The 27,051-nt window shown below is 41.1% G+C and overlaps 3 protein-coding genes across 6 annotated transcripts; 1 reads left to right on the top strand and 2 right to left on the bottom strand.

Moving 5' to 3' along the window:
* Positions 1–1,153: 1,153 nt before the first annotated feature.
* LOC112947477 (carbohydrate sulfotransferase 5-like) lies at positions 1,154–14,463 on the bottom strand. 3 transcript variants are annotated; one of them, XM_026039571.1, is made up of 3 exons: positions 14,417–14,432; positions 2,591–2,668; positions 1,154–2,382 (listed from the first exon to the last, which is right to left on the bottom strand). In XM_026039571.1, the coding sequence occupies exon 3, from the start codon at positions 2,352–2,354 to the stop codon at positions 1,173–1,175; it is 1,182 nt and encodes a 393-aa protein (XP_025895356.1). In that variant the 5' UTR covers positions 2,355–2,382; positions 2,591–2,668; positions 14,417–14,432; the 3' UTR covers positions 1,154–1,172. The 3 variants fall into 3 exon arrangements, with proteins under 3 accessions (XP_025895356.1, XP_025895357.1, XP_025895355.1); XM_026039572.1 differs by lacking the exon at positions 2,591–2,668 and having other exon boundaries at positions 14,417–14,463; XM_026039570.1 differs by lacking the exons at positions 2,591–2,668; positions 14,417–14,432 and adding an exon at positions 10,684–10,701.
* TMEM231 (transmembrane protein 231) lies at positions 14,180–19,026 on the bottom strand. Of its 2 annotated transcripts, XM_026039574.1 has the most exons (7): positions 18,845–19,026; positions 18,590–18,759; positions 17,816–17,944; positions 16,095–16,238; positions 15,819–15,900; positions 15,590–15,695; positions 14,448–14,696 (listed from the first exon to the last, which is right to left on the bottom strand). In XM_026039574.1, the coding sequence occupies exons 1-7, from the start codon at positions 18,984–18,986 to the stop codon at positions 14,507–14,509; spliced, it is 963 nt and encodes a 320-aa protein (XP_025895359.1). In that variant the 5' UTR covers positions 18,987–19,026; the 3' UTR covers positions 14,448–14,506. The 2 variants fall into 2 exon arrangements, with proteins under 2 accessions (XP_025895360.1, XP_025895359.1); XM_026039575.1 differs by lacking the exon at positions 15,590–15,695 and having other exon boundaries at positions 14,180–14,587.
* A 268-nt stretch (positions 19,027–19,294) lies between these two features.
* On the top strand, positions 19,295–27,051 carry GABARAPL2 (GABA type A receptor associated protein like 2). The gene is made up of 4 exons (XM_026039569.1): positions 19,295–19,419; positions 19,661–19,716; positions 23,763–23,935; positions 26,452–27,051. Exons 1-4 carry the CDS (start codon positions 19,386–19,388, stop codon positions 26,540–26,542), a joined length of 354 nt encoding a protein of 117 aa, XP_025895354.1. The 5' UTR covers positions 19,295–19,385; the 3' UTR covers positions 26,543–27,051.

Here is a 27,051-nt window from a genome sequence, read left to right as displayed (position 1 = left end):
AGTCGACGGCAGCAGCGACCGGAGCGGGGGGGGGGGGGGGGGGGGGGGGGGGGGGGGAAGGCGCATGCGCACAGAGTCCCGGCGCACTCCCTGCTGCCCTCGCGTGCAGCTCGTGCAGTACTGCGGCCATCCCGCGTGCGCATGCGCCTTCCCCCCCCCCCCCGCCTGCGCTACCGTTTTACCGACACGAGAGGTGAAGGGGGATCGCTGTGGACGTGCCCTGTACGCATGTGCCCCCCTCTGGACATCTGGCACTGCTTTAATTTGTATGGTTCATCCTGAGGCATATTGTATAAAACCAGTCTTTATTTTTGCTATTTTTGCTACCACAATTGGTTGAATGGACCACTTTCATACAGAAATACAAACAACACACACATTTCCAAAGTACCTTACGTATCTCAGTCATCTTCTTTAGCAACCAAATGCAGTGCTGACCGGGGGGAGGATAACATGGGAGCTGCCCTGCACATCCCTGCTCTGCGACAGGAGACGTGACTAGGGTGGCATTTACAGTCTACTTGCACTGTGGCTCCCTGCAAGGTTTCTTCCCGTCCTTCCCCTTTCTCTACTCCACGATAGTGCTCTGTAACAGTGTCACATTCGAAGTCTGGCTGAGAAATCTTCCACGACAAAGTAGTAAGCAACCTACCAATAAATGACTGTTCAAACCTTTTACAATTTGACCACTGCAGTTCTTCCATCTCTTGGAGAACTTTTATGCTGAAATTAAGAATGTTGAGAGGTCTAAAAAAATGCACAACTGCAAAAGAGATTTAAAACACAAGTTGTCGCATGATTCTGGAAGTGGCAAAAACAAGTTTCTACTGTTTCTGCTACAGATTTGAACTATTATCAATTAACAACAACAAAAAAGAAACCTCTGTTAACTCATCTTTTAACAGAAATATTTAAATTATATTCTTAAAAACAATGAGTACAGCACAGATGGTCTGTAATTCTGTAATCTGATATGTGTTTTGCTGCATTCTTGAGTGCAAGAAATTCAAAATATGTATATATATGTTATATATATATATATCATTTGGAAAAACAGGAGACAGTAAGATAATTTCAGCACACAAGTATTTTCCAATTACCTATAAACTACACTATAAATACTTCCTGCTCCCTCCCCCACTTCGCCCCCAATCTCTTTGAGTAATAATGTCTTAGTTCTTTGGATTAAATGATAACCAGCTGAATTGGTTTTGTCGTCTTGGCAATACTAAATCCAACGACAGATCCCTTTGTTCTTTTTCTGAATCCACTAGTTGATAACCAAGCATGTTTATAGCACCTTTGCAAACCTCCTGTACTTTCTTAATTTTCTGAAAGGAAAGAACATTCCTCCAGGCCTGGGAAACATTAACTGCATCTCGGGATGTGATTTTGAAGGCTTCTTTTTTTTTTCCTGGTCCCTGTCCATGTGTGATATTATAGATCCAGCTTTTGAGTGTGGGGGTCAGTCTAAGGTCTGCAAATTTATACATTTCTGAGATTTCTGACAAAGGATCTCTTACCAAATCTTCAAAACGGATCATTAAATAGCGATTTTTAAGGAAATTAGGGGGTTTAAAAGTAGCTGTTTCATAAATCTGAACATGACTTCTACAGATTTCTTGCATTACTTTATATTTGGTGTCCTCTACTTTAGTGCCATTGGTACTCAAAACAATTCCATTGTCACGGGCTAATGCTTTGACTGATTGTTCTCGGGACTTGACAACTGCCCTGGGGTCACGGACCAAGTGAATAATTTTGAGGTTCAGAGAGGGGTCGGTGAGAAGCGGGTAGAGAACCTTCAAGTCAAAGAACCGGACCTCCTTGATGACAACGTGGCTGTAGGTCTTGCAGGCTTCCTCCACCTTGCTGAATGGGTATCGGCCACATAGGGTCTTGCATGCCATTTCACTGGTTATGTCCGTACGTTGAAAAGAGTCACAAGCAGGAACCGAACACAGAGCCCGACTCACTGCCCACTGAAAGAGATCGGATAAGTTTCTTTTCCAAGGCATGTAGGCATCAAACACAGACATATCACACAGAAAGACAGATCTGACTAAGTCCCGCACAGCCATGTGCAAGACTTTGGCACTGCTCTGGTACATCGTGACCCACACATGCCACGCAGGTTCCATCAGATAGAAGACACTGGGGTGCTGGCTGAAAAGCTGACCAACAAAAGAAGATCCTGATCGCCAGGAGGAGAGAATGAGGATGTGGACTTGAGATGGTTTTTCTTCTGATTGAGGCATGAAACTACTCTGCCGGGCATACATGAAGAGTAAGAAGCCAGTCTGAGCCATAACAAAAAGTATTACAATTGCGCTAGCAATCCGAATCCTTGCCATTGTCACTGAGGAAAAACAATTAAAAAAGCTGAAAAAGAAAAGGAAATTGTTGGCAAATAGTTGTTGCTATGGCATAACAGTAGTAAAAGCTACACAATACGAATTCACATATTAGTAAGCCCCCTCTTTAAGTATTTATGCATGCACTTGGCATTACTTGGTTCCTTAACTTAGTAGCCCTGGACACTGAGCATCTGCAGATGTGAGGAATTGAAAACAGAAAGAACAAGACTCACAGCAGCAAGATGACAGAGGCACTTAGAATCACAAGGTCGGAGCAAATGTTTGATGCTGAAGGAACTCTTGTGTTGTTGCTGCTCAATAGTAGAGAAAAAAAAATCTTAAAAAATGCTCAGTAGCCTCAACTTCAATTCTGGGGGATGCTGACACAGAGATTTGTTTTTCAGAGTCTTTCCACAAGATTTCAGTTTCAACCGAGAAACACAAGGGTGCCTAACCCATAAAAGAAGTGTACAGGAATATTACTAACTGTGGCTACTGAAATAAAAATCATTCTTTCATCAAATGGGAAAATTGTTCCCTGTAGTGACAATAGGGCACAACACTAACTGGTGACTGTGTAAAATCCACCATTTTCAATACAGGAAAAGGTGGGCAAAAACCTGCAACATGAAGCAGCATCTGTATACATATGTTCTACGGAACAAGCTACTGGCAGGTATATCTCTGACCTGGAGAACGTATACCCCAAAAATGACTGCTCTGAGGCAGCATATAAGGAATAACCCGCTTGTAAACTAGAACTACCCTGTGTGGAGAGTCTTAGGCATGTTAATCAAAATAGGAGCTGTGTTGACTTCAAAGCCAAAGTTCAAACCACATGCACACCTTACAATATTGTAGCAGCAGTTTGGAACACCTACCTCTTAGGAAGGTGCAAGCCGCAATAGCCAGTGCACTTGTAGGCAGTATGTAAGCTAACAGACACAATACAATGCAAAAAAAAAAAAAATCTTATGTATGAATATCAGCTTGAGTGCTTTATGTATAAGCATTTGCCATCTAATTGAATTTAAACAGCTTTCTTGTTACAATAGAAAGGTAAATATATTAACACACTCTGGGTTCTATTAAAAGTAAACCATGTAGACTAGTGGATATGGATATAAACCCATTTAACAAAACAAATGTATTAAGTTCTTAGCAGTTACGAACATGAAAAACACTATTCACAAGTACTAGAAGCTAAAAGAAGTGGTCAAATGAAAGAGATGGTAGAAATGGGTTCAGTTCTTTCTGCTACCTAAATATTACATCAAGATATAAAGAAACATATTCTCAGTATCTTATATGAACATGATACAATTTTGTTAGTAAACTTGTGTTTCTAAGATAACAGAAATATGAGCTAAGGAACAAAAGGAGTAAATATAAGTCACTGAACTACAGGGTTATAGAGCAGGGATATACAAGCACATGAGAAGGGCTTTTTACTCCCAAGACTGCCAGGATTCTGTGGTTGCGCCGACAACTGAGGCAGGGCCTTTTTCCCCAGTGGTTCGACATTTTCATTAACATTGTGGAAATATCCATGCCATGTGACTGCAAAAGTACCTCTCAGAATGAGACCGGTGCCCTCCCTTTCGTGTCACCTGTCTCATCCCTTCCTTGCACAGTCATAATCACAGAATGGTTGAGGTTGGAAGGGACCTCCAGAGATTACATAGTCCACCCGCCTTGTTCAGGCGGGGACACCTAGAGTAGGTGGCACAGGATGACATCCAGGCAGGTTTTGAACATCTCCAAAGGAGACTCCACCACCTCTTTGGGAAGCCTGTTCCAGTGCTCTGTCACTCTTAAAGTAAACAAATTCTTCTTCATATCTCATAAGAGATGAGATTTTTTCTCTCATTCAATTTATACCCATTACAGAATCACAGAATGATTAAGGTTGGAAGGGGCCTCTAGAGATCATCTAGTCCAACCTTCCTGCTCGAGCACAGACACCTAGAGCACATGGCACAGGGTGGCATCCAGGCAGGTTTGGAAGACCTCCAGAGAAGGAGACTCCACAACCCTCCGAGGCAGCCTGTTCCAGGACTCAGCCACCCTCACAGTAAAGAAGTTCCTCCTCACCTCGAGATGAAACTTCCTGTGTTTCAGCTTATGCCCATTACCCCTTGTCCTGTCAGTGACCACCACTGAGAAGAGCTTGGCCTCTTCCTCCCTACATTCCCCCTTCATGTACTTATACATATTAATCAGATCCCCTCTCAGCCTTCTCTTCTCCAGAGAAAAAAGGCCCAACTCACTCGGTCTCTCCTCGTAGGAGCGATGTTCCAGTCCCTTTATCATCTTTGTTGCCCTCTGCTGGACCCTCTCTAGAAGCTCCACATCCCTCCTATACTGAGGAGCCCCGAATTGCACATAATATTCCAGATGCGGCCTCACCAGAGCTGAGTAGAGGGGCAGGATCCCCTCCCTTGACCTGCTGGCAACACTCCTCCAGATGCAGGCCAGGATCCCATTGGCCTTCTTGGCCACGAGGGCACACTGCTGACTCATGGTTAACTTGGTATCAACCAGGACTCCCAGGTCCCTCTCCGTGGAGCTGCTTTCCAGCAGGTCGACCCCTAATCTGTACTGATGTCCGGGGTTATTCCTCCCCAGGTGCAGGACCCTACACTTGCCCTTGTTGAACCTCTCTGCCCAACTCTCCAGCCTGTCCAGGTCCCTCTGGATGGTAGTACATCCCTCCGGAGTGTCGGCCACTCCACCCAGCTTGGTATCATCTGCAAACTTGCTCAGGTTGCACTCAGTGCACTCGCCCAGGTCATTGATGAACAGGTTGAACAGCACTGGGCCCAGTATTGATCTCTGTGGGACACCACTGTCCACAGACCTCCAACTGGACTCGGCCCCATTTGTCACCTTTTATTACCATTTATCTGGGCTCTGCCATCCAGGCAGTTCTCAATCCACCTCACTGTGCACTCATCCAGATCACACTCCCGGAGCTTTCCTAGGAGGATATTATGGGAGATGGTGACGAAAGCCTTGCTGAAGTCAAGGTAGACAACATCCACGTCTCTCATCCAGCTGGCCAGTCATCCCATCATAGAAGGCTATTAGGTTCGTCAGACATGACTTCCCCTTGGTGAATCCATGCTGACTACTCCTAATCACCTCCTTTTCCTTGACATGCCTAGAGATGCTCTCTAGGATGAGCTGCTCCATCACCCTACCAGGGATGGAGGTGAGGCTGACCAGGCTGTACTTGCCCAGCTCCTACCTCCGGCCCTCTTTGAAGACTGGAGTGATGTTAGCTCTCTTCCAGCCCTACCCCTTGTTCCACCCCAGGTAGATCCCCCTATCCCTTACCCCAACAATGAGAATTTGGCCCCATCCTCTTTACCTTCTCCCCTGACATATTTGTGCGTGTTGATTAGATTCCCTTTAAATCTTTTCTTCTACAGGCTAAAGAGGCCCAGCTTGCTTAGTTTTTCCTCATGTTCCTTAACGTTTATCAAATACTCTGCTAAGCTCTTTCAATCTGTCAGCTCAAAAAAAAAAAATATATATATATATACACATACACACACACACACATATATATATATTCACTTTTTTTATTAAGCTACCTTTCAGGCCTTGAGACAATTCAGCAAGAAATAGACCAGTGCAGGAGCTAGTACAGAGAAGAGAAGAAAAATGAAGAAATTAGACCAAGGAGAAGCCCCTGACAATGGCTGCCAACAGAATACACTCACATGGGTCTTTTAATCTTTTGACCACCTACTGCACAACCACATCATGCAATTTATTTACATGGACTTTTATATTAAATTTCTCCTATGACAAGTCACTCTAGTCTGATGCATCACTCATCATATTACAGAAGTATACAACTAACTGTCAGGCCTACAGAGTCCAAACGAGAACAGCTAAATAGATGAAACAACACAATTTTTGTATAATAAGACAAATAAAAATCTCTTTTAGAGATCCAATAATGCTTTTAAAAATAATTAATATGGTTGTACTTTAGTCACAGAAAACTGCTGCTTCACTGCCATCAAGACTGCTCTCCTAAATACAAACTGTACCTGTTCTTTACACCTTATTGCACAGGGGCATGGTGAATGCGGCAGAAACCTATAAACACGTACAAATCAAACGAAGAGTCTTTTCTTTTTTCTTCAATTCACATCTGCATTGCCTGCTTTTTGGACTTCTACTTGCTCTCAACAAAGTGCCCTTGCAGATAATACTGCACCAAAGAAAATCTAGTTAACAGCAGTAACTTGTTTCTGAAACAATCTGCCCAACATAAGCACTATAAATAGTATGTAAAATGACTGCAGATAAGAATCTCTTCAATACTACATAAACTACAAGAAAAAGCATGATACAGAAATAAAGCTGTCAATTATTTTAAGCATGCAAGGCTTATCTTGCAGTCTTTTGGGAAACTTACATTGTTTTTTTAAGGAATGTGCACACATGCAGGCATCACTCACAAAAAAAAATAATTACAAAAACTACAAAACAAAAAAACAAAATGCACCACCTATTATCCTGGAGTGTTTCTGCACATGAGGCCAAGTACACATACAGTTCCTACAAGTAATGCCTTTTATACCCACAGGTCTCTTATTGGGTGTACGTGACTTTATTTTCATGGAAATACCCTTTAAACATCAGCAATGGAATTCTTTAGATAAGGTGCTTTCAAACCAGACTGAACCTATACTCCTTTAGTGTGTAATATAGTAAAAAAGCTTAATAACTTATAATTTTTAACAAATGATAACTTGAGCAGAGAGCTCCTGAAAAGCCTGAAGAATCACCTGAACGTAAAGATGTTAAATACCTATTTATTACAAATTTACTGAATAAATTACACTATTATGCCTTATTCATGAGGGACAGCACCTAGTGATGAAGACTGCTTCTTTTGATCCTCAGTCAACTTCATCAAAGGATTCACCAGGGGGTGCTCTTAGGCAAGCTCACTCTTTTAGCACAGAGGGGGTAATATGCCAAAATGTAAATAAAGCTACTAGACAAAACAGTAGCATTCAACTTGTTTTACTCTGTTTGGCCACTAACTCTGCCAGCGTTCTGCCCCAAGCCCACCAGCCCCCTTAGCATGGGCCAGGGGCCTGCTCCTGCTTGCTGGCTGCCTTCCTCCCAGGAGTTCACCAGCAGCATTTCCTGTAGTGGCACCAGCCCCAGGCTCCACAGCAGGCAGGAAGCGTGCAGATCCTGGATGGCCAAGCACTGCAGCCACCTCACTGCCACCTCCATGACCAACACGGCTAGCAAATAGCTCTTTGCTAACCCAGGAAGCCAGAGAACCAGCATGGTGAGCAAGGCTGAGGCAAAAAGACAGCGAAAGGAACGTCCAACCAGTTGTCTCATCAAGCACTCCAAAACCTTGCACATATCTCATCTGAAAAGTTTATATATCAATGCACTTGCTGGTATGACAATACATACTTTGATACAAAATGATATTTCTAAGTATAATGCATGCAATGCTACTTTTTTTTTTCTTCTTTTTAAACAGCACTTCTTTAGGAGAGCTCTGGCAGACATGAGAATAATTAAAGTCTTTAATTTTAAAGAATTCATGGGGCAGAATGATTTCTTCTAATGCAAATCTTCTGAATGTGATCTGAAAAGCCTCCACATGTACATTTCGGGTGACAATACTGAATCAAGTTCAGTCACTGGGTTGTCTGATAATACCGGAAACACAATCTTAGACTAGATGAACCCTGGGGCAGCTCTCAACTGACTATTCTCACATATTGTGCAAACAAAAGTAATTACATAAAGTAAACAACAAAGTGATGATTTTCTTTGTCACTTAAAATTGCTCAGATGGAAAGGTGTTACGACGTCCCAAAGGACTGGGCACAGTACAACAAGTTATATACTTTCAATCAGTAAGATACTAAGCACTGTACTGATACACAGTGGACAGCAGTACTGATGCCTTAAAACTAACCATCTAAACAGAAAAATTTTCAGACACAGTATGACCGAAAAAAAAAAAAAAAAAAAAGAAATAGAAGAAAGAAGAAATAAATTGTGAACAGAATGATCACTTAGCTCCTAATTTCAGGGATTTTTATTTGTTAGGTAAGACAAGGAATGATGGAGTCAAGCCATATCTTTGCAGTTCAGCATTAACCAGCATAATTGTTAAGTAACCTTTTCAGTACAGAATTCAACTGGAAGAGATCTAGTCAATTAACAAAAATGAACTGCAGTGCTCAAAAGAGTGAGATCTTGATAGGATACTGCTCACTTGCTCCAGGACACTAAAAAGACTGCAAAGAGAGAATGCATAACATTAGAAATGGAAAGAAATATGGGCTGTTTTTGAGATCTGGGCAAAGACAGAGATAAAAGACTCCCTCAACATGCTTGAGTCTGTTGCTCTAAGCTGAAAAGTCTAATTGGAATGAAGCAAAGAGGTGAAAAATGAGAAGAATTACAAGTACTTGTTCCTCTCCTTTCCCCTCCCCGCTAGTATCCACTAACCCTCAAGGACTTCAGAGTAATTGAATATTAGTTATCTTTGTCAACATCTCCCCTAGACACTTTGCATGTGAGAAGAAAAATCCAATACACTTTAATTAAAACAGGTTTCTTGTTGTATTTATGCAGCACTTTTAAAGCAAAACGTCCCAAATCTCTTTATAGATTATGTAGAAATTAAACTTCCACAACATGTTGAAATACAAAGTCTTTTTTTTCCCCAGAATTGATCTATTTTACTTAAAACAACAACAACAACAACAAAAGCACTATATTATGCTCAGCCTTTCTAGAGCTGGAAATTATTTTCTCCCATATGCTTGTCACTAAATACTGTTTCAGCAATCATTGGTGTTGAATGCAAGCATTATTTACGTTCTTGTAACTAGCCAAGGTCCACCTCAATACTGACTGTGAAAAAGTTGATGGTATCATATCTTGTCTAGAATTAATAGCAAAATGTTTGCACATCTGTTGATAAAAAAGAGCAAGAATCATCAGAAAGTCTAGTGTACCTTACAGAGAAGTTTGCTCATGACAGAGTAAAGATAAAAATTCTCACCACTCACACTTGAAAAAAATAAATAAAAAAAAAAAACCAGTGGAATGATTTCTGAAAAAAAAAAAGCAGTAGGGCCAAGTAAAATGCACACTAATATTACCAATAACTCTTACTAGAAATCACGTGGTTCACAAAATGTTTTCCAATGTTCATTCACAACTAGAAATGACACATCCTCATAGGACAAAAGCTTACTGTATTGCTAACGCTATGTGGATTAGATTTCAATAGAAAAAAAATAGAAAAAAAAAGTACATGCTGCAACTATTCATGTTTCAAAGAGACTGAAAGGTATTTCCCATAGTTGTTTACAGATACATAGTTGAAAGAACTGCTCATTTAATTATTTTTAACCTAATGGAGAAATGGTAATGAAAATAATAAAAGTCCTGTATATGGTACTACAACCCACTATTTTCAGTTCTTACATTACACCATTTCACTGTTGATGCCGATTAGCTTTCGAAAACATCCTCCTTTTTACAGTTCAGTGGAAAGCAAGACTACAGGAGGCACTTCCAGGTGAAGGGCTTGCACATCAAGCTTAATTATTTTACAGTATAATGAAATGCACCATAGATTTCATGATATGAGCACGAAACTTATGAAGGATTTAGGGCTATATTTTTTTTTCCTTTTCTTTTTAGCCCAAACTGTTTGGAATTACAGAAACTAAATTTGTCCAACTTGAACAAAAGACAGAATCAAGCACTGGTTCTACAATACTGACTTTTCCATATGGTGCAGCTAAAAGGATCACAGAATGTTTTTACCTACTAGAAATATGGTACAACAGGTAAGGAATGCTCATTTGCAACTTCTATAGGAAATTTCAGCTTTTTTTAAGCATAGTGAAAATTGGAGGACAGAGACAGAGCAACTGAATGTTATTCACTTCCTTCAGAAACTGCCTGCTCTGATACAACTCTGTCTTAAAATTGAAAATCTGAGCACGCCCATGTCGAGGGTGCTGTGCAGTGCTCCACTGAAGCAAACATCACACGTAAAAATTGTTGATAAACTCTTTTATCGTACATGTCTCATTCACCTAGAAACAAGTAATAGTGACGGTAGAGACCGTTCTCTCGGTGAATGAATTTCCCAAAACGGCAGGAAATGCTCTCTCTGCAGCACCTGGCTTTGCAGCTCCGTGCTAGTAAACAGCCTTTACCCAAACACTTTAACTCCATTCAGGCATATTATATTGGGAAAATAATAAATAAAAGATTATTTTTTCAACAAATTCAGTTTTACCAACAGCCGACTGCAGCTTGAGGAAAGACCAGGTGGGGAGCGGGGCCCGTTGGAAGCACCGTCAGGGGCACGGCGTCCGAACAACACCGTGCCTTGGAGGCCGGCACAAGGGCGGATGAGCACCCTCGCTCAGAAACGAAATAAAGGTCTGCTCGTGAGCACACGGGATGCCGCTAACTGCGGGCCTGCCCCCCGCCCCGGCCGTACCTTCCCGCCGCGCTCCCGCGCCGCCGCGGCTCCAGCTGCTGCCCACACAATGAGCCGCTTTCAGACGTGGCCGAGGCGCCGGGGCAGCGGGAGGGGCGCAGGAAGGAGCCGGTCCGCCCCGCGCCCCCGGAGCATCCCCGGGCACAGCAGCCGCCTGGCAGGGGCCGCCCCCGCCCCCCGCCCGCGCAGCCCCCGCGAGCGCGGGACAGGTCCCGGAGCGGCCGCGGAGCCTCCAGCCGCAGCGCGTGGGCCAGCGCCCGGGCCGGCGCCCCCCGGCGCACTCAGCCGTGGGGCCCAAGAGCGCGGGGGCTGCAGCGGCCAGGCCCCACGCCAAACGGGTAGGATGGGAACGGACCCTAGGGCCACAACCGCATTGTGGTAATGGGCAAGAAACAAACAGAGGCATCAGGAAGGCTCTGCTTTCTTTTTTAAGTTTGCAGCCTTCACCCTGAGGCAAACTCTTTGCATTCCAAGCATTCTTGCTCCCGCTTTTATTAGGTACGGGATGAAACAGTACCTTTTGACTTCTAAGCCACTGCTTATTTTGTCTCTCATGCAAACATTTCCAGAACTCTTGTTATTCTTGACTTTCCCGTGTGTCCTTCCTCAATCTGCAGACATTAGCTTATGCTCTGGGATACCAGCACATGGAAGATCACTGTGTTTTGTTTTTAATCTTTTCATTTATTGTTGTTTAGCAAGCCAAAGTAACTTAAGAGTCTCATACAGAGCCTTCCAAAACCAACTCCTGCTTCTTAAAGATACGTCAGCTGTAGTAAGAATCTCAAGAATATAGGTGTTATTTTTTATAGTACTTCAGCTTCCCACTACAAACATTAAACTGCACCTACTATTTTTATTACCTTGCTACTTAAAGTAGTAAAACGCCACTTTGTGCGTGCACAGTCACCTTCATACTTTTCTGTCTAAACACTAACCTCAATAACTACCCACCTTTTTCTGAACATTTTGATTAGAACAGTTACAGACACAATCCAAAGATATCAAGGATCTTTCATTGGGTAAAGGATATGAAATAATAGGGTCAGTTTTCATAACAGAAAGAGGCAACTGAAGATCATCACAACCTGTTGGACTTTGTTTGTTTGTTTTTACTAATTTAAACACTGCCCAACTGACATGCTGGTTAGAGGCTGACCTGCCAAGAAGGACGCTAAGTGTCAGTGATACAGGAAGTTACCACAAAAAAGGTACTCCAAACAGTTCTTTTCCTTTCTACTGCCACATACTGCTCTTTTTATACCATGTTCTTATTAGACCCAGTAGTAAAATGCTTTTCTTTCAAAAGAAATAAACTTGAAGATTGCTTTAGGTCACCACTAAGGATTTAACTGTTTCTGATCGCGCTCTTTTATTTACATAGTTCTCTCTCTCTCTTTTTTTTTAAATAATTACTGTAGAAGATCTTTTCCAGTTTTCCAAACAGAAAAACAGATTTTTGTATATTTTCCTTAACTACTATAGATCTTTTCCAGTTCTCCAGATCTTTCCAAAAGATCTTTTCCAGTTTTCCAAAAAGAAAAACAGAATTTAGTATATATTTTCCTTTATACTTCCTGAACCAGATCTATTCCACTACTACTTATGTGCATTCGATGAATTCTTTCATTCCATACCAAGTTGTGATAAATTAGACTTCCCCAAGAAACAGCAGGGGAGAGATAATGGAACCTTCCATTATTATTGTTGCCATTTTCTGGCATTAGTCTCTTCCCAGTTGCTAGCTCCAGCAGGTTTCTGCTCAACTTGTCCTTTTAAAAAATAAGATTCATAACAGACCAACAGCAGCTCAGACCTCTAAGATAGGGTTCAATGGCTAACCTGGCCATCCCTTTCTTATTCCCATTCTAATGCTTGTGCAGACATCTACCAAATCAATTCAGAGAATATACCTCATTGAAGACAAATTTCCTATACTTGGTAGAGTGAATCATCATAATGAGTGAGGTCCATGAATTAACTAACAGTCATACAAGCATTAACAGCACTGCAAGGGAAGAGAGAGCTGGGACTACTGCAGAACCAGGGTACCTCAGCTTAGGGTACTACTGCAGATCCAAGTTAACAGGCTCCTTCATATACCCAAAGTAGTGCCTAGAAACACTAAAATGAAGGAGACAGTTGCTTAGACACTATGCAGTCTGATACAAAATCTATTATCAATAGCACTAAGCTATCACAGACAGTCGAAAATAAATAAAGCACACACACACACAAACACCCTCACACAAAAGCAAATTGGAGGCTTCACACTAAGAAGCAGTGAATGCTCCTTAAAAATGTTTCACAAGCACAAAAGTGTACTGAATAGCCAACACATCATTCCCCACATTAATATTTAATTTACATTGCAGAATACATTAGAATCCATCCCGCAGATAATGGCTGGAAGAAATGCAAGCTGCAAGATTTCTATGTTTAAATATGTAGAAACAGAAGTTCAAGAAAAGCTGCCTATTTTGCAAGAGAAGGAGGGGGGAAAAATAAAAAAAATAAAATTAAAATTAAAATTAAAATTAAAAAAGAGGAAGGTTTGCAAACTGCTAGGATGTTCAATTCCAAAGGGCCATGTTCAGGAGATGGAGTTCTGCTTTCAAGTTGTTTGTTGTTCTTCCACATTTAATAATTGAAATATATCTTAAGAACTCAAGAAAAACAGAGACACTAAGTATTTTTGTTAATAGTCATCTAGAATTGCCTTACACTTCCTCCCTCCCTAACACTTTTTATTAGGATTATCTCTTAAAACAAAACTTAAATTCTATTGCTTTTCCTTTTAAGTTTTTGTGGTGTAAAGAATAAGCTCAGAAAAAGAAAATAAGCTAATTCATTTTTCTGAAGTTCAATTTTTTGTTCACTTTTTTCAATTAATTACTAATCTTCTAAGTAACTACTAATCTTCTTCTAACAATTATGGTCTAGTGCTACAATAGTAATACAACTAACAAATGACTGCACAAAGTGTCCAGATACTATCACCTGTGACCCAGTTTCTCATATCAACTTTGACTTTATCCATCATTTAACAAATTAAATTGGTAAGCCACTAGCTAGAGAAGTGTAGATATAATTCCATCTCAACCTTATTGAGAATAAGGTTCCATTGGATGGATTGGAGAATGGAATCCTTCCATTCTCTCCAGTCTTTTTTCACTGGCTTCTTTCCTTTCATAGTGCAAATGAGCACACATACAAACAGGCAGCGTAACTCTCTTTAAGCTCAGCAGTTCCTTTATTTACAAGGGAGCAAAAACGTTAATATACCATTTTCAGTCTTTGTCTTTTAGCTAGACTAAGCAAGGCTGAATTGATTTCTACAGCTTTTTGAAACGCTTACAGAAAGTATTCAGTTGGTCTTTAACTGTCCAAAATATTAAAAATGGCAATCCCAAAGCAGTGTTCCCTTAGAAATATACGAATGGATACAAAGAGAAAGGGGGGCTGGGAAGTGGGAAGAAAGAATTACTGTCAAAGAAAGAACCAAATATTTGCAGATCATACTTACACTGTCCTTAAGTAAAAAGAATTGTATACAGAATAAAAGTAGACATGCATTTTTGCACTGCATTTCTTTGAAGCTTTTTCAAGCATCTCTTCAGGACTGGTGTGGTTTGTAGGTCAACAGTGGAGACACTGGCAGAAGCGGTGATATTGGAGTTGTACTCAACACCTGATTCTGGAACACAAATATTTTAACCCTACCAAACACCCAAAGAAATATAAGTAGGATGCTGACATACTGGATCCAAGCAAATTTAATCATCTCCCAAAATCCCGGCTGATACTTAAAGAAAGTCAAGGAACATTAATTGAGAAGCTTCTGATACTACTACACAATAACTAAACTAAAGAACCCTTGAGGCAAAACAGCATAAAATAGGTTAGATGTCAGCTGAAAAGACTTTGAGGCAATGAAACCTCAAAAAGTCTTTTATTACAATACACAACAGAAGTTGCAATAAAATGTCTGACCAAGAAAACATCAGAATTAATTCTGTCTATTTTGTCCCTGGCTTACCAGAAAGTAGGCAGGTAAGCAAATCTGATGAGAGGCGTGGTGTATACAGCGTCTTCTAAACACAGGCTTGTTCTTATTTGAAAAACTGAGTAAAGAATGTAATGAACAAAGAATTACACTGCAGTAAAATGTTCAGCTCTTTCTGTACGTGTACCACATCAGAGGGGGCCAATGCAGGTAGTAATATCTGGTGGGGTTGTTTCACATACAGAGTCCAAATAACTTATTTTAGGTCAGAAACCAGAATATCAAGTTTGGTCAGGGGCATCCTTGACAGACTGAGACCGCAGGTGTTCAAGCAAAGCAAGATTTACTGATGATATTCACTATAAATGGCTAATAAATTGATGTAAAGGACAGTTTAAGAAGGCTGAAAAGAAACACAAGCTCCCTCTCTCTAGAGAAAGGTGGCAAGCATTTGTTCAAGCAGAACCATCCCAAGGATGCAGACAGTGGGAAAGACATGCAACTGTATCTGCAACATAGAAGGACAGATACGTGAACAAATCTGAAATTACTAAGTGTATGGTTAGCTAATACGGGAAGATTAGTAAGTTTACGGAAAATAATTAAAAAAAAAAAGGATAGTGCTATTCATTTGGCCTGTATTTTAAGGTCTGCATAATGCTATCTGGTTATGTTACATTTTACAAAGGATATATAATAACTTCCACTGGGTAGTGAATAGTGGCATTAATGATAAATGGTGTGTCTGCTGCTCTTCCAATCATCCAAACAGGGTTGGGATTTGACAAGATTGTTGTTACTACAACAAACAAAGAATATTTCCAGGTTAAGGGGCTTTTCCTTCTTAATACAGAATCAAATCCTCATAAACTGCAGTTTGCTACTGCTGTCCTGAAAGTAGCAGCTACACGTTCTGGCTTACCATTTCTATCTTGATACGCTGCAACGATGTTTGTTAGATCATAGTCACTGGCAAAAGGACTTGTGCCATTGATCACAGACACCTGTTACCATAGGAAAATACATGCATTATTTGGCTGCTTGTCCAGAAAGCAATTGTACTGAGTTTGTTACACAAAGTAATCATGCCTTTAAAGACAAGACAAACATCTGCTCTAGGTATAAGTAGTTAGGGTGTCATCTATGATGCTACAAAAATAGAGAGGATAACTTAGGGAAGAAAACCAAATTTTCTCACATTGTATCTGGTATCCAGTCCACAATGGTTAAGTAATTGCCTCTGGTTTAGTTTCAGGTCTCCATTCACATAGAGACGAGACCCTGGTAGAGGAGAAAAAAACTGAAGGAAAGCCATGCTCTGCATCACAAATGTTGACATCCTCTGAAACAGTGAACATGAGAGAAGAGAATTTAGGGAAACAAACATTTTAGTTGCTTTGTACCTATAGACTTTCTGCATGAATTTTATAAATTTCCAAGTTTCAGATCATCACATCATTCTAGAGAAAGAGTTTTTTGAGACCCCTAGAGAAGGGTTTTTTGTTTGTTTTCATTTGTTTTAAGCAAATTAGTTGTTAGCTAACCAACCTCATAAAAAAAATCCTCAGGTCATTCACTGAGGTACAACAATTTGTAGCAAATGACAAAAAGACTGGACATGTCTTTTGCTGTAACACGTAAAAAGTAGTAAGATGATTAAACAAACTTACTGGGGAGACACACTCAAACTTTCATCCATCAAAGCCAAATAAGGATTCCTGCCCTGCAATAAGCGCCACAGAAGGAAATGCCTTAGCCCTCATTGACTCCTCAGTCTGAAGGAAAATTTTAACTTTTTTTTTTTTTGTAAAACAAAGGCAATGTGAATATCTGAACCTTCCATAAATATTAACCACTGACCAAAGACTTCCATACATAACAAAGTTATGATTGCTAGCCTCTGAGCCTCAGAAGCTTAATAATGTACTTTACACCACATCACTATGTTTGCTAAGCTTGTCCATCTGCAATCAGGTAAAGTACCTTGGCTAAACTAAACCTGAACTCTGTAGGAAAACTTGTTTATGTTGTTCCCTTCAGAACCATCCATGGGGTTTTTGTGTGCTAGGGTTTCACCCACTGCCCTAGGTATTAATGGAACCATGTTTTCAACACTTTGCCATTCAAGAGAGCCACAGTTCTGCTGCTGCTATTGCATCCTCCAACCTCCCTGCTAGACAAGACCTCTATCTTCTGGCCACTCTACCCTTCTTCCCCCTCACATCTATGATGTACAAAAGATCCTGGTAGATAATTACCATTAGTTCAAGAATTGCTAAATAAACAAAGCTTAAGATTTTTAGATTGCTGCAGTAACTTGCCTGTCCATTTCAGAAAACTGTCTATGTCATGTGCACAGCAGTATTAAAAAAAAAGAAAAAAACAAGAACTGCAAAATTCTTGGATATGTTCTGATGCCATCACACCCACGTAAGCCACATTAGAGACCAAAAGAACACACACCTTAAAACAGAACAAAACTCTAAAGGAAGAAGGATTAAAACAGATCAATACTCTAATGGAACCTATTATCAAAGAACCATTAAAGTTGGAAGGGACCTTTAGAGATCATCTAGTCCAACTCCCCTGCAAATGCAGGGTCACCTAGAGCATGTGGCACTAGGATTGCATCCCAGTGGGTTCTGAATAGTTCCAGAGAAGGAGATTCCACCACCTCTTTTGGCACCCTTTACCAGAGCTCTGTCACCTTCACTGTCAAAGCACTGAACTAAATTAGAAAGAAGTGACCTAAACTGCATTATTACTGAACACTATAGAAGACAATTAAGTATTGTTAAGTTAAATCTTCTGGATACCAATTTCAAATGTGTAAGGGTTCTTTTATCCTTTGCGTAATTGCTACTGGAATATTACAGTGGGCTTAAGTGTCACAACAAATAAAATCATAAATATGCTCACGTGAAGTTGGTAAGAAAAGATCAGAATCAGCTGAACACCAACTACATATTCCGTAGATTGTAATGGAAGCTCCAACTTAAAATGCAACTGATCCATTTTCCCATCTTGATTTTTGTCTTCTTCTCTCGTCTAAAAGAAACAATAGCAGTTTAACAGTTCTTGCCTTAAAAAAGTGCATTTGAAGATTCAATACTCAGATTTCCACAACCATAACATGCCAACATAGTAAAGAAACTTAAAATAAATAAGCTGCATTATTAAAATTATAACAACAAAACAATGAAAAGCCACTTGACTTTAAAGACAAGGCTTTAGAGCCAAGCAAGATGTCTGCATTGAGTTTACTATACAAGGTTCAACATACTCCCCAGCGAGGAAAAACTTGTCAGCCTCTTCAAAGACCTATGTCATTCTGACCATCTTTCTTGCATGCCACATAGTAAGTCTTAGCACTCCTCTAGCAACTGTGACTGATGGCCATGAACTTGCCCCTTGCCTTTATGCCACACAATATAGCACCCTGACCAGCTGCGCTTTGATGGCACCTGTGGGCTGTTCCTTTGCATGAGTCTTGGCTGCAAGGACACCAGTGTGTCCATGTCCTCAGAGGACTGATTAAAATTTCCCTATCCAGATCAAGTCCACCGTGAGGCAGTAAAAAGAAGGAGCAGCCGTCTCCTAGTGACAGCACTCAGAGTCAAAGTCTCCTCGGCCTGCTGAGGGGTACCGCTCCCATCAGCGACCAGTGCCCAGGTCCGCCTCGGCCAGGCCTACCGACAAGAGGGGGACGCGCAGCCGTTCCTCCTGGAGCCGGTTGAACGCTGGGAAGGTGCTCCACGCCAAGAAGCTGCCCGGCTCGGGCCCAGTGGTGGCCACGAAGAGCACCTCGTAGCGGAACCGCACGGTAGGCTGCTCCAGGTAGGTGCTCTGCTTCAACCAGAAACCTGCGGGCAGAGACTACGGGGCCTCAGAGCGGGCTGTCGGAGGGGCTCAGCGCTGGGGTCTGCCGCGGGGCCCGGCGGCGCTTACCGTGGCTCCGGTAGGCCACCAGCAGCGGCGGTACGTAGGTGAGCGCCCCGATAAAGAGCAACGCTAGCGCCGCGGCAGAGCAGAGTCCAGCCCGGTATCGCGTGTGGAACGCGGGGTGAGAGAACACCTCCACGCCGGCCATGGCGGAACTGCAACAGCCGACTCTCTCACCCTGGCAACAGACAGAGCGGTAGACTGACGGAACAGCGCGCCTATCGCAATGCAGAGCACCTTGGGCGGGATGAGCGCGTTAGCCAATGAGCAGCATCGCCCGGCGCCTGAGCGGGAGGCTATTGGCACCTCCACGAGCCCGCCCGCGTTAGCCCCGCCCCACGTGACTATGCATGGCTGCAGCAACCCCGCCCCTCCGCCCTGTCCTGAAACGGAAGTAGTACTTTTCGGGTGGTTGCTAAGCAACTGGGGAGTCGGAAGTCCCGCCCGCCGAACCGCGCCGCTGTTGTTGTTGTTGTGACAGGCCCGGCCGCCCGGCACGAGCTCCCGCCGCTCGCACACGGGCTCTGCCGCCGCCGTCAGCCTCGCCATGAAGTGGATGTTCAAGGAGGACCACGCGCTGGGTAAGGGCGGGCCTGCGTCGCCATCTCCCGGGGCTGCACGGCTCCCTAGGCCCCAGCAGCTGCCCGAGACTGTTCGTCGTGACCGAGCGGCCACTGCGGAAGGTGCCTGGTGCCCGGGGTGGCTTCTAGACAGTCGGGGTCTCTAGGGGCATGTCGCTCCAGCTCCTGTCCTGCAGGCACTGGCCGCAGGTGCAGGCCCTGCTGTTGCCATGGAGTGACTAACTGCAAGTTTTGTCCCCAGAGCACAGATGTGTCGAGTCCGCAAAAATCCGAGCCAAATACCCTGACCGTGTCCCGGTGAGTAACCATGTCTGCCTCATCCTGGATTTGGACACAAGAGAAGATCCACTGTTTCCATCCTCTTCTCTCTTCTTTCACCAAATCCCACTGAATAGATTTCTCCTGCCTCCTGGGTGTTCAGAGGGTACCCCAAAAGATTTCAGTAACCCAAGCACTCCATCTGCCCCAGTGGTACTGGCATGTAAACATGAGTACCAGAACTCTTTCCAGAAGTATTTGTAGTTTATCAGTGTCCCGGTTTCTTTTAACAACAACTGTGCCCCAATAGGGGGTCCTGTGCCTTTTTTGAGCATTTTGATTACTTCCTTTGCATCTGAGCCCAAGCAAAATGATAAATTCTTATGTGCCTTTAAAATGCTCTGTTGTGGCTATATGAGGGAGATAAAATTACTTAAAGGCATGAAGGAAAATTATCTCACTGAACTCCGGCAAGCCTTCCTTGCATGAGTGATGACCCCCCCCCTTTTTTTCTGCACTGCATACCTACCTACATACTTTCTAATTAGTGAATAACCTTTCTTGCTTACCTCACAACCCCTTCTATTGTGTTTCAGTGAAATGACCACACTTTACTATCTTCTGCAACAACTAGCAAAGTATTCAACCTTTCAACTTACCTACTTGTCAAAAAAATTTCCCACATCCTGTCTGATCATAGACTAGTTAGTTCCATGCCTATCTGATCTCTTAAAAAGTAACTAGTCTAATAGATAGAACAGTCCAGACAAGAACCGTTAACCTTATTTTGTCATTTGCCTTTCTCTGTTGAGTTGCACCTAATTCTGTGACAACAGCAGCATCTTCTCCAACTGCAGTCTGGCAAGTTGATCCCATCCTTCCCTTCCTTCTCTGCTTGGCTAGCTACCTACTCCCTTATAGACCGTAGAATGCTAATAACAATATATCTTCACAGTTATCCATTAGTCCAGAATATTTTTTCATAACTTTAAAGGAAAGAGAGCCATTGGAATGATAACATGGTAAAATATCAGGAATGGGCAAAAAATACTGCCTAAAAGAAATTTTTAATTACAATGTGATCCGTTGTCTGGAGAGATATATATTTTCTCTTTCATACTTTAGTCTCGTACAAAGTAGTTGCTATCAAATATATTTTGATACTGAATAATCAAAAGTGTTTTCAGACTTAATACCTGCTCTATGCTTTCCAGATTATAGTCTCCATCCAGGGTGCCATGGGTCAAAGCGACTTCAGATCTCAACAGTTCTCAGCTGTTTCTGGCTACCTGGATTTTGAGATATTTCTGTGACTCAAACATCTTGAGATGGACTGAGATAGCCTATGAACAGCCTGCTTTTATTCTGGCCTGGCCCCTTTAGAAGAATAAAATGGGAGTTAGAAGAAATTCATTCTCATTAAGCACTGCTATTTTAAATTTGCCTGGGGATCAAGCCCCAAGCCAAGGGATAAAGGTATATGTAAGTTTTACTACAAGTAACCTGTGATTAAATATAGTAATAAGTAAAACAATAAGTAAACAATACAAAAAAAAAAAGTAAAGCAAAAACTATTGTTTTACTTATTACTATATTTAATCACAGGTTAAGGCTTGAATCCTCCTTTCAGGATGCTCATTCTTTACTAAATTCCCCCATATTAATTTACACGGGCCAGCTTTTATGATTTCTTTCTCTATAAGCAGAGGTACTGGAAGCTGTAGAAAAGATAAAGAGAACCCCCTCCGGATCATAAGATTGTATATTTTGTAAATTTACTTGGGTATTAACTATATGCTGCAGTAATGAGGAAGGTAGAGTTAAGCAATGACACCACTGGAACCTCTTCTCAGCTTTGCTTCCCCATACATGCTGCATTTTTTTTTCTTCAAGGCCTAGTGCGTGTAGAGTCATAAGCATCAGATCCTTTCTACAAGCAATATTTAATTCTCCTTCCTCCCATATGTCCTGCTTTTTATGTTTTTGTTTGTGGCCATCTTGTCATGCTTCCTTCCGCTAGTCAATTACTTAATTTTGTAAAGTATAAAGTAAAACATAAAGCAGAGAATACCATCCAGTGATTCATAGTATGACAGCAAGAACATGGAAGATAAAATTATGATCTACATAGCAGTTAAGAATATTCAGCATTGTCCAAGTTAAATTTTCTTGTCTCCTGAAAACATGTTATTGCAAAACAGAGTCTGCAAACATCCCAAAATGGAAACATAGGCAGTCTTTTTACTTTTTTTTTCAAAGCAGTAGACAAAAGGCTCATGCTGTAAGTATGAGCTTCATTAGGTATCTCTGTTGTGTCCCGGTATGTTTTATTTTCCCAGTCTCCTAGTGAAGGAAAAGGACAGCCATGTTCCTGTAGTCTGGCAGTGTAAGGATGTGTGGCGTTTTGTTTTGTTTTCTTATGGCCTTCTTGGGCCAAAGAGGTATGTAGGAGTCCCACTGGACTTTCATTCATATGTAGCTAAAACCTACACTTATTAGTATGGCTTCACTGTTATCACATAACTTCATCCAAACAACTGATTCTAATTGTGCCATTGATAATACCAAATACATACATTACTGGATTGCCAGGCAATGTAAGATTGTCCTGGCAGAGGCACACAGACAAGATGACAGCACAGCATATTTCTGGTAATGGGCTAGGGGGTTCAGCTAACATCAGCAGCAGACCAGGTGGAATTCGAGTGCACTACAGCTATGTTCCATTTCTCTGCCATACTGCGTTATAGAGCCTGGCAGAAATGCATGTTGGATGACTGTGGGAGGTCAGTAACATCTGCAGGATGAATTCTACTAACCCAGGCTGGACGGGTAAAACCAAGGGCAGCACTGTAAACAAACAACCACCTAGTTTACAGCGGACTAGAACCTTGCATTGTGGTACCACAGTGCACAGTACAATTCTATCGGAGTTTTGTCTATATTCAGCTATACCATGGCTTCTTCAATACTGCAGTAAGTTATCTAGAATAGGTATGTGCCTCTATCTGACAGTTTCTCAAATGCTGTTATGGCTAATGGTATACTGTGCTACAAGAATTAATGCAAAAAGATTTTTAAAAAAGTAAATACTGAAATGCTACAGGTGAAGGCACCTGAGTATCCTTCTGGCATCTCTCATTTGTGCACAGTAGGTAAAGTGTCAGATCATATGGTAGACTAAGCTGATAGAACTCTCTATGAAGTCACTGCTTATTTTTGCCAGGAACTTCTTGAAAAAGTGTTCAGAGAAGAGTTAAGTTTGAAGGGTGTTTATGGTGTTTATATTAAGACTATTTATATTTTTCTTGGTATTGTGGGATTTTATTTAGTCATATAACATTTTGAAAGGGGGATAAGGCATGCTAATTGCAGGATATAATTCTGTATAACAAGACAGAACAATGGCTTTCATGGTTTTCTATTTTGGGACAGTGACAAATTCAGTGAGCATCATCTGTATAAATGCATTTCCTTAGCTCACCTGCCATTGGTCAACTATTAGTGCTGCAGTCTTGTTGAATTTTCCATTATTTCATTAGAGCTGAAGGGGGCAAGGAAGGAATATGGTTAAATAGACTTCTCAGTTTGTTGTTATCATCAGGAGTTAGAAGACAGAAGCCCTGGACTCTCTTCATTCAGTAATCTTTAAGGGAATTAGTACAGAGACAAGCCACTCTTAAACCTAAAGTTTTTAAGATGCCTATGTTTCTTAGCATCTCAGTAGATGCTGATTCTTCCTTCCCTCTCTTTTTTTTTTTCTTCTCCCTCTCCAAAGTGTTAAATCTCAAAGATGTGAACACTTTCTATCACAGTTTATCCTAGGCATATTGTATTTCTATATCACATGATCATCAGCCTCAGACATAGAAAGTTTTGAATGACTACATACAAGTATAGGTCTTAGTGTAACTATAAAGTCAGGTTATACAGTGTTGAGCAAATCTTAAGCCTTATTTAATTCTGGTCTACATGCCTTTTTGTCTTTCCCCTCCCCTCAATGTTATATGCCTTTAAGTGACTTACCAAAATTGGCTGTTTATACCAATCCTGAAACGCCTCACCTTCACACCTGTGCTTTATAGGTCATAGTGGAGAAGGTCTCAGGATCTCAGATTGTTGATATTGACAAGAGGAAGTATTTAGTTCCATCTGACATCACTGTGGCCCAGTTCATGTGGATCATCAGGAAGAGGATTCAACTGCCATCTGAGAAAGCAATATTCCTGTTTGTAGACAAGACTGTCCCTCAATCCAGGTGAGAGGCTGTTCACTTGGTATTCAGAACCATTTCACCAAGCTTGTGCATATCTGAGGCACAGCAAACACGCTTCCCCTATCCACTGCCCCTTAGGCTCCCGTGATGATTTAAGGTGTTTGGTTACATCTTAATCTGGTGTAGTTTTTCTCAAGATCTTGATACACATTTTAGTTCTCAAGCTCAGCTGAAAGAGGATTGCAAAAGATTATTATGACTAATTTGCATGGCAAGAAGGTAAGCCATGCAGTTAAGATATCGTAAGTTGTGTAATTGTACATTATTTATATCATCAAAGTAATTAAAAAGTTGCAGTTAAATGCTCAAAAGCAAACACGATAGATTATTCTGAAGAATACCTTACCTCTCTCACCTCACAAAGAAACTGTATTGTAGACCATTTTTTAAGTTTATATTTTCCTATAACACCAAATGCAAAATGAGCATAGAAAGAAGCTTATGTTGTTTTTATATAGGAATAACTTCCCCTGGTTGCTTGCTATATGCAGGAAAATGTACAGCAGAAGGAGCTACTACAATAGCTTGCTATGCAAAAACAGCTTTCACAGTATTTGAAAAAGAGGGCATACTAATGTTACAGAGCTTAGATACAGTATTATCCTTATTTCAGAATATTTAAGGTTGGAAGGGACCTCTACAGATCATCTAGTCCAACCTTCCTGCTCAAGCAGGCACACCTAGAGCATGTGGCACAGGGTGGCATCCAGGCGGGTTTTGAAGACCTCCAGAGTAGGAGACTCCACAACCTCCCTGGGCAGCCTGTTCCACTGCTCTGTTACCCTAACAGTAAAGAAGTTGCTCCTCACCTGGAGACAGAACTTCTTGTGCTTTAGTTTGTGGCCATTACCCCTCGTCCTATCGCTGGCCACCAGTGAGAACAGCCTGTCCCCTTCCTCCCTGCATTCTCCCTTCCTGAACTTATACATATTAATCATATCCCCTCTGAGCTGTCTCTTCTCCAGAGAAAACAGGCCCAGCTCACTCAGCCTCTCTTCATACGAGAGATGTTCCATTCCCTTAATCATCCTGGTTGCCCTTCTCTGGACCCTCTCCAGAAGCTCCACGTCCCAATTATTAATCCTTCTGTATGCAACAGCATCAGACCATTCAGGGAACTGGACCCTTCTAGGTGTGTTTTTGTTCTATTTATGATTCACAAATAGGGACTTTGAGGATTATCCTTTTTGACTGCTTTGTTTGTTTGAATATTAGAAATGCCCAAGTGTTGTCTTTCCAATAGCACCGCCATCAGGAAAAAAAGAAAGGGCACATTGTCTCATTTGCCATGTTAATGAGCATTTCTTACATGCTAGAGAAATATGACCTTGAATCTTCCATATTACTGTGAAAATACAAAAACTGGAATATACAGCTAATAGAAAAAAAAACAATAACCCAGAGGTCAATGGTTCTGCTCCTCTTGTAGTCAGAGTATATTGCATACTCTGTTAGAATATATTGTATGACTAACTCATGCTATCCTTCTCTTCATCCAGAGATTCTGTCTACTACTCACCATGTCCTTTTATTTAATGTACTATCTCTAACTCTTTTCAGCTCCTCTTTTGAGAAAAAAAAAAGTAATACTCATCTTCCTGATCACTCCCTTTGAGTCTGTATCTTTCAGTTTATCATTTTTTTTCTCAAATAGTTTTAGAAAGTCAGGAAAAAAATGAGCTGAGGGTGATTCCTTATTCTGCCACTGATTGATGTCACAGGCCTATTTCATCTGTAGGTAGATGGCTGGAGCATTTATATTTACCAAGTAATCACTTGGGGGATTGAGTGCCCTTCCTCCCTCCCAGAATCAGATATCCTCTTAAAGACTGCAGCTACAGAGGTTATGAATGGCCATCTATTCTGTTTGAAAATGTTTGTCTTTGAAAAAACATTGAAAACTCTATCCACTGAAGAGAAAAAAAAAAATCTATCTAGCTTGCATTTTTTTTGGCCACATGCTTTGGTGCTAACACTATTTTAAACTTTTAAACCACTTTTTACCACTTTTAAACTTTTTACCACTTTTTAAACAAGAGGTAAAACAAAGCTTTTACTCCTCCAAACAACCTGGACCTTGAAGAATCACTCTGTAAAGGATTAAACTTTGACAAACTTTAGACTGAATGATTAGAACAGACAGAAGAATTCAGAGAAAGTGCTCTCAGATTCCTGATCTTGGTATTGGTTATGGCATCAGCAATATATCAATCAGCACCTGAAATATATTAATTTGCTCGTTTCCAATAAAATGAGGAATCATTTGTGTAGAAGTACAAATATAACAAAAATCTAGGCACTCTGCGGATATCCCAGAAACATTTTGTGAAGTCAGGAATCAGCAACTTTTCCTATATTCTTACTTATGTATTTTGATTTACACAGTGATTTCTAAGTTTTAGCTCTTATTAATCCTTGTCTAGGTCAGACTCTAACTTTTGCCATTTGCAGCAGTCATGACTTAGACAAGCTGTTTCTCATTTTTTCTTCTCTTCAAGCTTAACTATGGGACAACTTTATGAGAAGGAGAAGGATGAGGATGGATTCCTGTATGTTGCCTACAGTGGAGAGAACACATTTGGTTTTTGAATCCTAGATCTTGGCTACTACACCATCCTGCTGTGTATCTTGTAAATAGCTAATCATCTTCTGTAACGGCATCCACAGATGTTCCTTCTATATACATGCATTGGTAATTGGATTTATTTCCTAATATACCAATAGGTCTTGTTTTATTAGACTGGTAAGTTATCAAAAGTTGAGGGGGTTTTGTTTGGTTGGTTTTTTTTCTTGTGTGTGTGTTTTTTTTTTGTGATTTCGTTTTTCATGGCTGTGAATCCTCAGAGTCTCACTCCTTTGGGGGATAAGTTTAATGACGTTAAATAATAAAGCAAAGTGGTTGGGCTACTAGAAGATGAAAAGGAGGAATATTTAATTATGCTGATTTTGAAGTGTTAGTTTAGCAAAAATGAAAATATTACATCAGTAATGGGAACCCTGGCTTTGCTAGATTATTCTGAATAGTAGAAAGATGCTGATCATGTTGAACTGAGCTAATATTTTCCTCTTTCTTGGTTAACCAACAAGTACAATAAAAA

This window comes from Nothoprocta perdicaria, unplaced genomic scaffold, assembly GCF_003342845.1.
Source record: "Nothoprocta perdicaria isolate Ctin4 unplaced genomic scaffold, notPer1 scaffold_234, whole genome shotgun sequence".
Lineage (NCBI taxonomy): Eukaryota > Metazoa > Chordata > Aves > Tinamiformes > Tinamidae > Nothoprocta > Nothoprocta perdicaria.
This window is presented reverse-complemented; position numbering and strand designations above follow the sequence as displayed.

Coding starts and splice junctions, on each gene's coding strand:
- LOC112947477 (XM_026039572.1), bottom strand. CDS start 2,354: ATGGCAAGGATTCGGATTGCTAGCGCAATTGTAATACTTTTTGTTATG.
- TMEM231 (XM_026039574.1), bottom strand. CDS start 18,986: ATGGCCGGCGTGGAGGTGTTCTCTCACCCCGCGTTCCACACGCGATAC. Junction 17,945..18,589: donor TGCGCGTCCCCCTCTTGTCG/GTAGGCCTGGCC, acceptor TGTTTCTTTTAG/ACGAGAGAAGAAGACAAAAA. Junction 15,901..16,094: donor GACTGGATACCAGATACAAT/GTGAGAAAATTT, acceptor CTATGGTAACAG/GTGTCTGTGATCAATGGCAC.
- GABARAPL2 (XM_026039569.1), top strand. CDS start 19,386: ATGAAGTGGATGTTCAAGGAGGACCACGCGCTGG. Junction 19,420..19,660: donor CAAGGAGGACCACGCGCTGG/GTAAGGGCGGGC, acceptor TTTTGTCCCCAG/AGCACAGATGTGTCGAGTCC. Junction 19,717..23,762: donor AATACCCTGACCGTGTCCCG/GTGAGTAACCAT, acceptor TGTGCTTTATAG/GTCATAGTGGAGAAGGTCTC.